The sequence below is a fragment of the Brachyhypopomus gauderio genome, chromosome 7, assembly GCF_052324685.1.
Source record: "Brachyhypopomus gauderio isolate BG-103 chromosome 7, BGAUD_0.2, whole genome shotgun sequence".
NCBI lineage: Eukaryota > Metazoa > Chordata > Actinopteri > Gymnotiformes > Hypopomidae > Brachyhypopomus > Brachyhypopomus gauderio.
This window is the reverse complement of record NC_135217.1, coordinates 16,921,125-16,936,842: the sequence shown is the minus strand read 5'-3', so window position 1 is coordinate 16,936,842 and position 15,718 is coordinate 16,921,125. Positions and strand designations below refer to the sequence as shown.

The following is a 15,718-nucleotide window of genomic DNA, read 5'->3' as shown; positions in this document are numbered from 1 at the left end:
ACTGCAAGGCCCAACACAAATAGTTTTCTTGTTTATATTTTCTTCTTTTTGCGTGAGCTGAAGGGAGGAGATTCAGTAGATACCAACCAGGACGCCTTCTATCGAACTCTGATAATCACTCGGGCGTTCCAGTGTGAAATATATCTCTGCCTTCATCTGGAGTGGTTTCAAACTGCAGAGGTGTTTGTTCTGGGGGGGCTTTAGGGTGGGCTAGACTGCAGGAATACTTATTTACCCCCAATGCACCCCAACAAGAGGCATCATCTCCTGCGCTGCATTCACGTATTGGTGCCTGAGTATGACACCTCAAATAAGTCACATTCCTCTACTCACGTGCTTAGATTTAACATATAGGTATATGTCTGAAGAAAACCTGACTCTGCAAATAGAAAACTCACCAGACCAAAGAACAGCTTTAGTTTGGGATCAAGAGAAACCCAGAATCGTCTGCTATCTGGATTCATGCTCATCACCCCTGCATACATCATCCACACGGATGTTTCACTTTGGCTTTTTTTAACGCAGCATACGAGGTGCCACTGCTGTCAGTATTTTTAACAGCTATAGCATCACGGTGAAAGAGACCACAACTGTACATTCGTTTATGTTCTTCACAACGTTTGCTCTCGAAATTCCGTCACGCTCCGTGCGTGCGGCCCGCTGTGAGCAGCAGGTGTGTGGTCGGTCCTCCCTGACTGCCTGCTGACCGATGGCCGAGCGGGGGAGAAATCTGCCATCCGGTACAAACACTCTTTATAAATGTAATGGTCTTCAAGGCTTTACAGTGTTAAATGTTTTCCTGTGATGACATCATATCAGTAATTAAAGATATGACTGGCACAAAAGAAAAGAAAACCATTATAAATGATCAAAAGAACGTGTGGAGCTCACAGTCTGCATGCCTTGAGGAGCCTGCGTTCTGCTCGGTTCCTGGGAGAGCTGTCACCTGATTAACTGGGCTCTGTGGAGACAGTTGTGACTACGTCCCTAAGCTTCGTGGTTTGTTTGACGACAAACACCCCCTCTTGAGCAGACATACTGGAATTAGAGGAGAGCTTAAGATACAAAACAAGGCTGAAAGAAATGAGCTTCTGAGCTGCCTGTTGGTGCAACACATCACTAACATCTGCTCCAAAAGTCTTAACAAATCCAGAATTAGGCTGCCACCAAACTGCCAACTCAACATCTGCAGCCTGAAGAAACTCCTACAGTCCATGTCTATCATCCACACAGGAACGTGATCGTTCAAGGAGCACCACAGAGTGTTCTCTGTGTGAGGTGACTGTAGTTCTTCTCCATGGAAGAGCAACGACTAAAAATAAACTTCCCCAACAAACTCCTCCATGCAGAACTGCATTCTGGGCGTTGGACACCTACTTGCCCTGCCACCGAAACCAGCTGTGAGGAAAAAGCCGCCCGCGGCATGCCACCCCTGCTGGGACGGGGCAGTTAGACACTCCACACCACATCAACGCCAGCAACAGACCGCCCCCGCCCCATGCTCCGCCCCCTTGCTCCGCCCCTCTCTTACCTGACTGCTGTAGGGCTGGAAAATCAAGCTCAGGGGGGGGGAGGGGCGTGCGCTTACAGTACGCAGTTCCATATTTAGAGATCCATCATGGGGTCACATCCATCATTTTGGCCGGTAGTTTTGCAATAAACTTAACGTGTTCCAGAAACCGGACAGTTTATCCTCCTTTGCTCATGTACTCAAAGAAGCTTGAAGCAGAAGTGCATGAATACGGCCGCGCTGCTCTCTGATGCTTGAGCGTACACACCGCCGTCAGACGTGAGTGTTTCTCTCACTCTCTTCCCATTTCTGCTGCCGACACACACACTCTCTTCCTGTCTCTGCACCCTGAGAGGAAGTCCACACTTCCTCCGCTGACTACACCATCACAGAGGAAACGGCTGTGAGCAGCAGGCCAAAAGCTTACAGACGCCTGGAGGCAGGCAGCACGCCCCCGCTGGCTGCCGGACAGGCCCCTCTCTGACAGACCCCCCCTGACAGACCCCTCTCTGACAGACCCCCCCTGACAGACCCCTCTCTGACAGACCCCCCGCCCCCCCACCGACAGACCCCTCTCTGACAGACCCCTCTTCCTCTCCAAGCAGAGTGCGGTGGTGAAGGTCCCACGCTAGTGAATTTGCACTGTAAGCTTGATGCCACTTCACACCACCAGACTCTCAAGCGCATGAGCCGAGCTGTGAGGTGGTGCGGTTAGCCGTGGAAGCCCTCATACCAACACAGGACACGTGTGAGGATCCTGTTGAGCTGGAGATGAAGCCAGAACCCACACAAACATCTAACGGCAATGTGTGCTGTCACGTGACCCACTATTTGTGTGTGTGTGTGTGTGTGTGTGTGTGTGTGTGTGTGTGTGTGTGTGTGTGTGTGTGTAAAATGTGAGACAGAGATGGAAATCATAGTTAAAAGATTGTTTTATATTTTTCACCACAGTCTGCAGTTTTATTAATTATTAGAAAACTTTAGTCTAAGTTTCCATCTGACACGATCAAAAGGCCATAAACAAGCAAAACACATTGACTACAAAATAATATGAAAGTAATATGAAAGTAATGTACTCTTGTATGTCTTTCTCTCTCTCCAACACACACACACACACACACACACACACACACACACACACACACACACACACACACACACTCACACGCTGACACGAACAAGCAGAGTAAACTGACTGAGCATCCTGTTCACATCAATGCTCTGCATTCTGCAACACTGCAAGCCAACTAAGCATGGCACACACACACACACACACACACACACACACACACACACACACACACACACACACACACACACACACACACACCACATATACGTAAGTCATGTACAGGCCACCAACCACTGACCGGGTGATGGGAGCGTGTGTGAGAGAGGCCAGCTCACCCTGACGAAGTTGTCGGGGAACAGGCCCCTGCGGCCCCCCACCTCCCCCTCCCACCAGCCTCCATCATCCTTCCTGATGTTGCTGACGATGTCGCCCACGGCAATGGTCAACTCGTCATCGTGCTGGGCCTGGTAGTCAAACTCCACAATGGCCTCCACTGAGAGTGACAGCGAGAGAGAGAGAGTGAGAGTGAGAGTGAGAGAGAGAGAGAGAGAAGGAGGGAGGGAGGGAAGACAGGAGATAAGCCCTTGGAGCTGTGTGAGTGAGGGGTGTGGGTGTTTTCACGTCTGCGGAGCGTCCTCAGGGATACACGTGAGAGCTGAGACAGAGCGGCACAGAGCGGCACAGAGCGGATCACAGACACTAATGTTTCCCTGGGGGCTGCTCAGTGAGCCGATCCTTCATCAGCTCACTTGCAGCACAACCATCAGGATGCAAAACACACAGGGATGATTCGCAGAGTTAAGAGGAGCAGAGAGGAGAAACACATGTGTGTTCACGATGGTGCTTACCACCTCAGTCTGCACTGAAATGTGCTGACTGCCCTTCTGGAAATGTCAAAGCTTCTCTCTCTATCTCTCTCTCTCTCTCTCTCTCTCAGACAACACCCAGTGTTTTTGTATTCATCCTATCTTTATTCTCAAAGTAAAACAAGCATAAAGAAACTTTTACGCCTCCCTATCATCACGCAGTGCCACAATGACCCAAAGGCAGGATTATCACAGACAGGACTATCACAGACAGGACTATCACAGACAGGACTTTCACAGACATGACTATCACAGACAGGATTATCACAGACAGGACTATCACAGACAGGATTATCACAGACAGGACTATCACAGACAGGACTTTCACAGACATGACTTTCACAGACAGGATTATCACAGACAGGACTATCACAGACATGACTATCACAGACAGGACTTTCACAGACATGACTATCACAGACAGGACTTTCACAGACATGACTATCACAGACATGACTTTCACAGACAGGATTATCACAGACAGGACTTTCACAGACATGACTTTCACAGACAGGATTATCACAGACAGGACTATCACAGACATGACTATCACAGACATGACTATCACAGACAGGACTTTCACAGACAGGACTATCACAGACAGGACTTTCACAGACATGACTATCACAGACATGACTATCACAGACAGGATTATCACAGACAGGACTTTCACAGACAGGACTATCACAGACAGGACTTTCACAGACAGGACTATCACAGACAGGACTTTCACAGACATGACTATCACAGACAGGACTTTCACAGGCAGCACTATCACAGACAGGACTATTACAGACAGGACTATCACAGGCAGAACTATCACAGACAGGACTATCACATACAGGACTTTCACAGACAGGACTATCACAGACAGGACTTTCACAGACAGGACTATCACAGACAGGACTTTCACAGACAGGACTATCACAGACAGGACTTTCACAGACATGACTATCACAGACAGGACTTTCACAGGCAGCACTATCACAGACAGGACTATTACAGACAGGACTATCACAGGCAGAACTATCACAGGCAGGACTATCACAGACAGGACTATCACAGACAGGACTTTCACAGGCAGGACTATCACAGAGAGGACTATCACAGACAGGATTATCACAGACAGGACTTTCACAGGCAGGACTATCACAGACAGGACTATCTTAACCAGGCCTCATTCATGAGAATGAGAATGAGGTTCTCAGCACCTCTGAGTGGGGTCAGGATGCCCAGGGGTGAGGAGGGGGGTAACCATGGGAACAGTGGAGTGATGCAAGGAAGAGCTGCTGATCGTTGTGCTGATGTGGTCATGAGTCATCAGTGCCTCATCACAGACCACCGGACCACACCCACCCCTCTCCAACACATACACACACACACGCACACACACACACACACACACGCACACACACACACACAGGCACACACACACACACACACACACACACAGACACAGACACACACACACACACACACACACACACACACACCTAGCACATCTATCTATCATGCAATGATTGTGTTGGCTGGGAGAGCCCTTCTGCAGTTTGAAGTCTGAGCATGAAGCAGCTATATGGTATAAATGTAGAAATCTCATCAGCATAACCTGAGATAATGGTGTGGTGAGAGATTCCTTTAGATTTACCTCAAACACACACACACACACACACTATATTCTGTGTTTCATATAATATGCTCTAAGGTCTTATTATGCAATTCTATACCCCATCCCTACCACAGCAGACCTGTCTCTGATGATCTAATTCAGTCAGCACATGTGTAAGTGGGTGTGACACTTTCTCTCCTATTCACATAGTGCCCCGCAGATGCACTCGGGATTTGCAGTGCTCTCTCATCTGGAAGTTTCTGGAAGCGGTGCTGGGGTGGGGGTGTGGAGGGGGGGCTGGGGTGGGGATGTTGGAGGGGGGGTGGAGGAGACACGGAGGAGGCCCATGTCTAAACTCTGAGAATCGGCAGTCATAACAAAAACACACCTCCTTCAAACTCCAACAGAGCTGAACCTCATGATGGTAAATATACCGAAAGAGAAAAAAAAGTGCATGGCACGTGTATAATATGATTTTTTTTAACCTAATTGAAACATTTACACCATTTGGCCAATCACATTAGGGCCCAACTAGCCGTTAGCTCCCCTCAGACTGCTCGGCTCTTTATGAGTCTTTGTCATGAACACTGTTGATCACTGAATGTCCACTTTTATGTCTGGTTTAGTTTTCACAGGTTTCGCTCAACTCTTTGACAAAGATACCCACCTTTGCTTCCTGCTTTCACACTGAGTTTAGAAGAAAATATTTTAAGGGGACAAGAGAAATAAAACTTCCCCTTTTAAGGTTAAATGAACGTTCCTTTTATTAGTTGGATATTTGAGTGCAATTTGATCAATAAATGTTTTTGAAATAGTTTCTTTCAGAATTCTGTTTATTTAGTGACCATGTTAGCAATGTACCTGTTAATGCAGAAAAACATGAGAGCAGTACAGCTAATATGCACACTTAAATATTGGTTCATTTATCACAAGTCGGGGTGCTGAACATTGTTATTGCACATTGCTTGTATGGTGTAATCCTGCCTCCTGAAACAGAGGGTAACTGCTCATGCACGCTCTCATATGCACACTCACGTGCACACTCCCGAAACTGGATTAGAGAAAAATGTGCCATGTAGAACAGCTGCCCTGTCTAGAATGTTCCACCTTTGAAAACACACAACAAGTTCTCAGAAACCATCTATAAAACACCTACAAGCCTTCGGGCACTGCACTGATGTGCACATGGAGAGCTGTGTTGCTTTGCAGCACTAACATGCCTTCAGGTCCCAAGGTCTTTCACCAAGGCCATGATCAATCCAGCTCCTTTGAGTGTTACAATCTGCCTGATACACGCTATAGTGTAGACCTGTTTCTCAATAAAAATCAAATTAAACATGGGAGACAGTGTGTACACTGCTCTGGCTATGGTAAGGCCTAAATATTGCATTGTGCTCATTTTGCCACATATGTCAAATGGATCTGTGAATCCTCCATGCAGCACGGTTAAAGATTCACATGCATTATTCTGAACTTATCTGTGTTTAGGATCATGTGAACACTGCGATTCAGGGCACTTGCCTACTTCAGAGACTGACCGTGACACTCATCGCATAATCTGCTATTTGGGTCTTATTTGGGATCTCATTTGCATATTGCAGTCTACGGTGATATCATAACCGCAAAGGGCAATACTGTAATAATGATTATCAATTGATATTTTGACAGTTACACAATATGTATCCATGTTCCTTTCCTGTTTATAGAGCTTTCATTCCCTCTTTCTTCCTCTTCCTCCCCCTCTCTCTCTCTCTCTCTTCCTCCCTCTCTCTCTCTCATTTCCAGCTGCTAGAGGTTTGGATTGAAGAGAAAAATGTGACATGAAGAACAGCTGCCATGTTTATAATGAGCCATCTTTGAAAACATACACACATGCACACATGCTCCCAACACACACACACACACACACACACACGCATACACACACACCACATACATACATACACAAACACACACAAAACATGGAATTCCTATTCAATCTGGTCCTTCCACTCCCACACAGTCTTACTTTTCTGACTGCTTCTTGCAGGTTGTTTTTCCATGACCTCTCTGTTATCTCTGTACCACTGTGCACAAGCACCATATCTGCTAGACAGCACAGCTACACAACACAGTTATTACATCACACAGTCATTAGACAACACAGCCAATAGATTACACAGTCACTAGACAACACAGCCTGTAGGCATCACAGGCATTAGACATCTCTCTCTCCCTTTCCTTCACTTTCTTCTCATCATTCATTCTTTTATGAACACTAACATTTATCTTAAGAATGCAGTTTTTGTAATTATATTATTCAGCTCAACTCTAGTGCCAATGCCTGCATATCTGCCTAACACTACACACCTTTGTCTGTGTCTTTTTGAGTCTGTGTGTGTGTGTGTGTGTGTGTCTGTCTTTGTGTGTCTGTTTGTGATTAATGTGTAGATCACATCATTTTGCCTGGAGTTAGCGTAGCACCATCTCAAACCATTGCTGCTGTCTATTAATAAACACCTCCATGCTTAATTAACCAGTGTTTCTCCACTGATACATGTAGTCCCACTAGGAGGGCTCTCCCGTTCTGGAGGTTCCATAGGGACCCATTCCAATATACGTCCCGGGCAGCACAGCCGGAAGGAAATGTCACTAGCAGAGCTCACACATCTGTTTCTCTCTCTCTCTCTCTCTCCGTAGGAGTGCCCCATGTTCCCTGCCCTCCTGTTCTCTGCACCCATTCTCTATAACCTGCACTAAGCCTCGATATTAAAATGGCTGAAGTGTGGTGGTAATGTACCCGACCCTCTGCGTTTGGCTGAAAGGTCATGTTGTGGGTACAGAGGGGAAGTGTTGGTTCCCTCTAGAAGAGGTCTGCTGTTGAGCCAGATTACATGAGCCAAAAATTAATGAAGCTAAATACAATAAAGGTATCGAATGCAACAAATACTTCTTCTCTGCCCTTCGAAACATAATTAGGTGCTGAACCATCATGGTAGAAGCTAGACTGAGAACACACACACACACACACACACACACACACACACACACACACACACGCAAACATCCCTACTACAAAAGGATGACGAAAGGAACACCATAAACCACAGGTTAAATATAGCACAAAAACAAACTAGACAGACCAATCCGCCTGACAGGCAGGTTCAGCTAACCCTGAACGGCTGCTGCGATACGATATAAAAGATTCTGCCACAGGCCCGCTAGGTTCAAAACGAGGCTGCGACCAGCCGCTTCACACTGACCCATTTCTCTCCAGCAGTCACGCGGCGACGGAGAGCAACAGAGCAAACTCGCCAGCACGCTACACTGCAGCTGCGCTAACAAAAGGGCTCTCTTCACACTCTGGGCCTCAGTGAACTCGCTTTGTCGAGATGAGCTGCTCTCAGGCTAGCATTAGCATGCATGTTAATGAGCCAGATGATGGAGTGTGGGGCAGGTCCCACCACCTGGTCGTTCGACTGTACACTGCCAGAGAGGTCCCGCCTGTTGGTATGGGCGAGAAATGGCAGCCTGCCTCGTCACCACGTGGACCCCCGTGTTACATAATGGGTCGCCATGGAGATCGGAGTGTCTCTGTAACACCCCTCCCCAGTCCGAACGCCTTTGGCTTGAATCTCATCAAGTGCTGAAACAAAAGCCAGCCTGTGTGCGCAGGGAGAGGAGAGCACGTCTGATTGGACAGGGCGGATCCCTCCTGGAAGCCCTGTAATTGGCTGGTTCTGATGCCAATCAAGTGACCTAGACACTCCACTCGCTGCCAGTCCTTCCTCCAGATGGTTGGTGTAGAACATGCGTCCTTGGCTATGGAAATACCGAACCAACCCACAGTCAGCCTAGAGCGTGAGGTCAGTCTGGGGTCCGGCTGTCAAGCCCAGACCGGCCCTTTGTGGGAGCGGCCCATGCAGGAAGCTTAAACCTGCGTGAAACTTCCCGGCCGCGGTGTGGATGAGGTACGCGATGCCGGCCCAGCTCTCGGTCTCAGTCTGGCTCAACCTCAGGCGAGGGTGGAGGCAGACGTCGTCTCGAGCAGCGGTATTTAGATAAGTGGTGCCCCCTCACCGAGTGGCCCAAACGCAGACTCACTCCTCCATACGAGCCACAAATAGCCAACGGCACCGCCGAGCAAGCAGGTAGCAGCTTCTTTCCAAGTCAAAAGTCAAGCAGCTTTGGTGGAAAAAGAAAAAAAAAACATGCATACTAACACTATGCAGTGTGAGACAAGACCGTGAACGACTCCAGGTTTTAAAACGTTTTAAGTAAGTGAGTGCAAACCTATTTATGGTTAAATTTAAAAAAGAAACCCATTCATGTTGAACGGAGGCAAATGGCACCAGGAAGAGATGAGCTTTTATCAAACCAAATGTTACGCAACAAAACCTCCTGGGCTACTGGGACAACAGGGGAAGGAGCTTAGAGGAGCACGGGCCCGAAGAGACAGCTGCTCACAGCTTCACGCACTCTCTGACACTCAGGCAAACATCGCCAGCCGCATGTTTGCAAAGCGCTTGTTTGTCCGATACCCATATTAGGCCATGCGTGTTGCAAAGCTTACAGAGGCCGTGAATATTGCACGGTTTGAATGTGAATGCGAAGTTGTGGCAAGTCAAGCCCCAATTTGTCATGCAAAAGCCTCAGATTCATCCTGAAATCCTTCATCCCAGGGCGTTAGAATGCAGCGTTCAACAGTTATCTCAGGTATCTATCTCAGGTATAGATATATAAGGCACGAATACTTTCGTACAAGTCATGTGAAGCTAAATCCGTCGCCCCAAATCTGTAGGTAACCTAACGGATTGTGTTTACGGCTATTTTTCATTTTCTTGAAGACCCGGGTCTGTTGTCAAAAGCCATGTTAAGATCAAACTGAGATCTTGCTCTGGGGGTGAGCTGAGGTTGGGTTTTAGGGGTGGTTCTGCCTCACCCAGGTCAGAGTCACCTTCAGGATATGGAGCCAATGCTTCAGGGCCAATTAACACCTGTGATGGGGCAGATGGGGTCTGGGTTGCTTCCTCTTCTGCTGCAGGTTCGTGTTTTAGTCATGCTTTTGGTTCCTCCTGCAGTGAGATTTCCACCGTGATCCACTGGATTACACCATTTTGGATCTCCTTCAGGCTTTTCAAGCCCATTATTTGGCCACCACCAACTCTTCTTACCAGTGAGTTGAATGTAAATATTAAACTTGGTGTATGATTGTTTTGCAATTATTATTAACGTTACTGTTATCTGATCTGCTAAATGTTGTACATGGCCACCACCATTTGAATATATCCAGTTACAAATGAGCCTTTAATTAAAATCTATTTACGCCATTTAACGGTCCATTACGTTCACATGACAGAGGATCATCCTCCATTGCTAATCATGACGGTGCAATGTCACTGATCATGACACACGTTTTCTCATCTGTCTTCACCCTTTAACTCGTCTTCTCTTAATCTTCTACCATCCTGCTTTGGCAACATTTTGTGGGGTTTTTTTTGTTTTGTTTTTATAAATGCTGATTTCATATCAACCCATGTCTACGTATGTGAGTTTCTGACCTTAAGTGACATTAAACACAAAGGTTACTGTCTCTTAATCTTTTCTCTTAATGCCTCTTTTCTGAACTCTGAAAACAGGAAAGTTGTGCTTGTTATCCATAGATCTAAGTGGCATTTTTATGAATGACACTGCCAGACTAAGCAGGATGCTTAGTTTTATAATGCATCAAATGTGCTAATTCAGAAATCTCATGAATGCCAGCTCTTGTAAGAAGAGAGCCGTTTACAGGGGTCATTTGTGACAATTTGGTGAACCTACCAGCATTTGCTGAGTCTGTCATACAAACAAAATCCACAACAAAAGTATGACATATTGAAGATAAGAAAACAAAGGCGTTCTTGTCTGAGAACCAGTGTGATAGTATTCCTACACTTAAAAGAGCTTTTATGAGTGATAGCTTTGACAGTTTAGTTATGGTACTGTCTCAATATGTTGCACGTCAAAGCCAAGTGCATATGTCTTAGTCTAGAGGCAGTGCGTTTCAAATACAAAAAAGGGAGCCAATCACAGAGGACTCCAGCCAATCACAGAGGACTCCAGCCAATCACAGTGGACTTACAAGACAGGATCCTGTTTTTTTTTCTCCATTGTGAAAGCCATCAGCTAGATTTACTCCACTCAGGTCAGCTGTAAACTGACACTGGTTCCATCTTCTTATGGAACACTTACAGAAAACAGCCACAGTGCCAAAGCCTGGATTAAATAATAATATACACACTTTTGATATTTATTCATTCAAAGCCCTATCAGCTAAAGGTCATGGTTTAAAAAAGATAGACAGTAAGAATAAATACATATACTTAGAGGAAGGAATGCTGCATTTTACAAAGAAACATTTTGTTTAAAGCTCTTTTGGAAAGACTCAAAATATTCAAAGACCTTTCTGCACATCAAGAATATTTTGATTTGGCAGAATTATGCATGTGATCCGACAGTATCACAGAACCACAGTACTGTAATAAAGAGTAATAACTTTGGGGCTCACACAGACATGAGGCATTTTCTAGATTATGTGTCATTATACATATCCGTACTTCAACCTCAAAACAGACTGTTCTACTATCACATTTCCTCAAATTCTTCTCCGCCACATCCATTTCTTCAAAAGGTTTGAACCCTAATAATGCATATCTATGCTTGGCTTTCTACTACAGACTCAGGAACAAAACCATATCTGACATTAGCAATGCACGGTAGTTGTAAATCTATTTTCATACAATAATTTACTTGTATACACTTCAGGAATGGAAGTGTACATATCATACGAGAGACTTCGAATTTTCTAGAAATGTATTCTGCCACATTTCCACAAAAAGTACCAAGGCCAACAGTGAAATACTTCCAAGCTGAGCCTTATGTGAACGTATCACAACGCCCACTGCGCTGATAAGCGTGTATGTGAATGCATATGGTTCATGTCTGGGAATACTGTAACTGCACATACACACCACTTCACGATTGTTCCACCTTTGGTCACACCTAACAGCCAGTCTATCTCATAAAATGTCAGCTCTGGGTAGAAAATAAAGCTTGGTTTATTTGAGGGCAGGATTGGAGAAGCGTGGTTACAACCAAAACGTAAGCGTTTCTTCAAAGGGAGAGCTATTTCACACAAAAAAAATTGTAAGCACCCATCGTTGACTGCTTCCCTCACTGGTAGAGTGAAATAACAGTCATGTCTCTAGACAGCCATGACACAGCTGCAACAATGAATGTCCATGTTTGATAGGCCTGCAATTATACAGGAAGCTTGAAGTGACATACAACAACCAGCAAAAAGGAGCAAAGATTCTGTATTGGTGAAGTACAATTACTAAGTGTAAAATGTTTCAAATGTGAGACCCACAGTCAAAGCAAAGAAAGACAAAAAGGAAGTCACCGGCAGTCCAGGAGACTGTACAAGCTTCTCACGCATACTGTTGAGAAGAAGAGTACTCAGAAGAGTACGCAGTGAGACAACGCTTATGGGGGAACAGGTGCATGCTGGGGGTTTAGGTGTGACAACGTCTTGAGAGCACCACTCAGAGAGGGAGAAAACAAAAACAAAAAAAACTTTTTGTCACATTCGATCAGACACATGAGCACCAAGTGAGACGACACATCCAACACGTGTGAATGTTGAGTCAACTTGAACTTTTCAATATAAATATATTGAAAATGTGTTTTTTATATTGACAAATATTTTCTTTCTGTCTAAACTTAGGAAAGGGGGGGGGCAGACCTCAGGGAAAACATCAGGTACTGAATTCCAGATTGAATGAAGTGTGCTTGTGTTATTTCATCAGCTTCCTCATACTGAACTGAAACAGTTCACATCTTTAACCAACTTTGACAGGCATTTGTCAGAGTTGACTATTTCTTGTTATGCCACTTTAGCAGTAATGGAGACTGACTCCTTATTCATGGCCCAGGGTACACAAACACTCTTCTTCACTTAAGAGGATTATGTTTTTACCTATTAACCATTGTTGTCAATTGTTATGTTGCATATGTTCTCAAATCGTACCTTGTCTCAGGTAAGAACCAGAATAATGTTACTAGCCACTCAGTAAACAATACTGAAGTAGCTTTGGGTTCTCTTGTCTCACTGACTCATGACCCTCAGGTGGTAGAAAAACTTCCTTATGGGCTGGTATCACAATTCATCACAGTACTTCAACATTGCGGAGTTTTGGGGGGAGGGGGTGGGACATTGTTCACATTGCTCTAGTTATGCAGGGATATACAAAAACGAGCATCAGAAAACTATAATAGTTTTAGGTCACACTAGCAGCATCCACTAGCAAACACACGAAAGAGACATACAGGCCAGTCATATGTTGACATCGCTGCAACTGGTCCTTCAGATGGGCCTATCAGTTTGATCACCATACACAATCAGCACTGAAAAGGGAAACTGGAAGGTATCAGCTAAAATCCTAACCAGTATCAGCTCATATCCTAACCAGTATCAGTTAATATCCTAACCAGTGTAATGTCCTACCCATACATTGCAGGTTTGTTCAAAATCAATTCAGGCAAGAAGGTAGAAGTTCTCAGCTAAGGTCTAATTGCGAGGCAATAACTAATGGCTCTTCCGCCACATCCTCTTGAAACAATGCAGCAGTGGAGACACATAACGGCCAGCTGCATGAAACCTCAGTGGGAAATCAAATTCAGTTGGAATCTGCGCCGAGTTAACTCTTTGAGATCTTTCAGAAGGCGAACAGAAAAATGCAAACGTGTCCACATATTGAATTTATCACAATCAACTTCGGATATGGTTTGATAACGGTTAAGTTTTGGGACATATGTCTAGGATACTTGGAGAAAGCGCCACGCAGTCTATGAGAAATAGACTCAATATCGCAATACGTATAACACACATATAACGGGACGGGACGGAGGCTGCGGGCACAACGCGGATCTTCGGTTCGGCTCTGCGAGCTGAGCCCTTGCGAGATTTGTCCGGGTTGTTTTCTTTTGCATCATCCTTAGAACACGTTGTTATACTTACCCATTTATAAACTTGTTCACGACGCGTCTTTCTCCAGGAGACTGATATTTGCAACGGAGAAGAAACACGCAGAATATCCTCTACTTTCTGGAGATGAAACCCTGCGACCCAGCCCCAAGTCGCTAAAACCAGGAATATTGCTATAAACGCTCTCTAAGCAGGCGGGGCGCGGTGTGTAACCATATTCCTCGCCTAGTTCTCTTGCCCTGGCGGAGATAAAGCGGGAGAGGGCAACAACGCCAGGCGGAGATGATGTGGACGTTGCCCCGTTGCGCGAGCTCCAGTGCGCCGCTCGCGCTGATTCCACCCACCTTGGTGCGCTGTGGCGCTCGGAGCAGACGCTCTCGCGAGAGGACGTGCGACCACATCGCTTATTCATTACACACTAATAGTTGACTTGCATTAAGTTCATCAACGTTGAAACGCGTAAACATGCTTTTTGCCTACGCCTCAGAGGCTTCTGTGTTAATTGTGATATACGCTATAATAATAATACGTAACAAATGTTGCCTAGATTATGGTTATATTTTAATATTTTTGATACGAGGTAGTTTATTCGAGTTCACGATAGCTTAGTGCCACTTGGAAACCCATGTGGTTTTCCAGACGTTTATACGGAAGCTCTCTGCTGCCCTCTTGTGGTCATGCAGCGACACAGTCACCCTCACTGTTCCACATGGACCTTCACAAATTAATTAATTAATCTTTCTGCATCGTGTTAGAGGATTAACTCTTCGTTTCACTGTATTGAGGGCGTTTTTACGTGCCTTCACCCTTGTGAGCCTGATGTTTATGCTACTGATTCTGAAGGGACTAACACACACACACACACACACACACACACACACACACACACACACACACACACACACACACATATGCACAGCGCGGAATGTGCTTTGACCAGCAGAAACAGAGTCCAGTGGGGAGTAAATCACGTGATGTGGAGACGGATCAGGGTGACAAGAACAGGACTCAGACCATATAGGCAAAATGTAAATGAAAAGAGAGCAGAAAGAGATGATGATGATGATGATGATGATGATGATGATGATGATGATGATGATGATGATGATGATGATGATGGCGGCACTGGAGTGTCAGGCGACATTGTGATAGGGTGACAGCATATGTGAAGAAACAATACACTTTGCAGATTTGCCCAGAGAACACACTCCCCATGTTATCCAGACAACAGACTCCCCATGCCACACCTCACACGCCACACCTCACACACGCCACACCTCACACATGCCACACCTCACACACACACCTCACACACGCCACACTTCACACACACACCTCAAACACGCCACACTTCACACACACACACCTCACACACACACCTCATACACGCCACACCTCACACACACCACACCTCACACACACACCTGACACACACCATACCTCACACACACCACACCTCACACACACCACACTTCACACACACCACACCTCACACACGCCACACTTCACACACACACCTCACACACACCACACCTCACACACACCACACCTCACACACGCCACACACACACACCTCACATACACACACCTCACACACACCACACCTCACACACGCCACACTTCACACACACATCTCACACACACCACACCTCACACA

The 15,718-nt window shown here is 45.8% G+C and overlaps 1 protein-coding gene across 3 annotated transcripts in view; it reads right to left on the bottom strand.

The window, feature by feature from the left end:
• Window positions 1–14,409, bottom strand: part of sh3kbp1 (SH3-domain kinase binding protein 1) — a 39,217-nt gene extending 24,808 nt beyond the window's left edge. The window contains exons 1-2 of one of the 3 annotated variants that reach the window (XM_077012141.1): window positions 14,095–14,409; window positions 2,918–3,075 (exon numbers count right to left, since the gene is read on the bottom strand). In XM_077012141.1, coding sequence (XP_076868256.1) covers window positions 2,918–3,075; window positions 14,095–14,098 — 162 coding nt within the window. In that variant the 5' untranslated portion in view covers window positions 14,099–14,409. Of the gene's footprint in view, window positions 1–1,531; window positions 1,783–2,917; window positions 3,076–14,094 lie in introns of those variants that run through there. The other 2 variants (XM_077012140.1, XM_077012143.1) reach the window with 2 other exon arrangements.
• Between the last annotated feature and the right edge of the window lie 1,309 nt (window positions 14,410–15,718).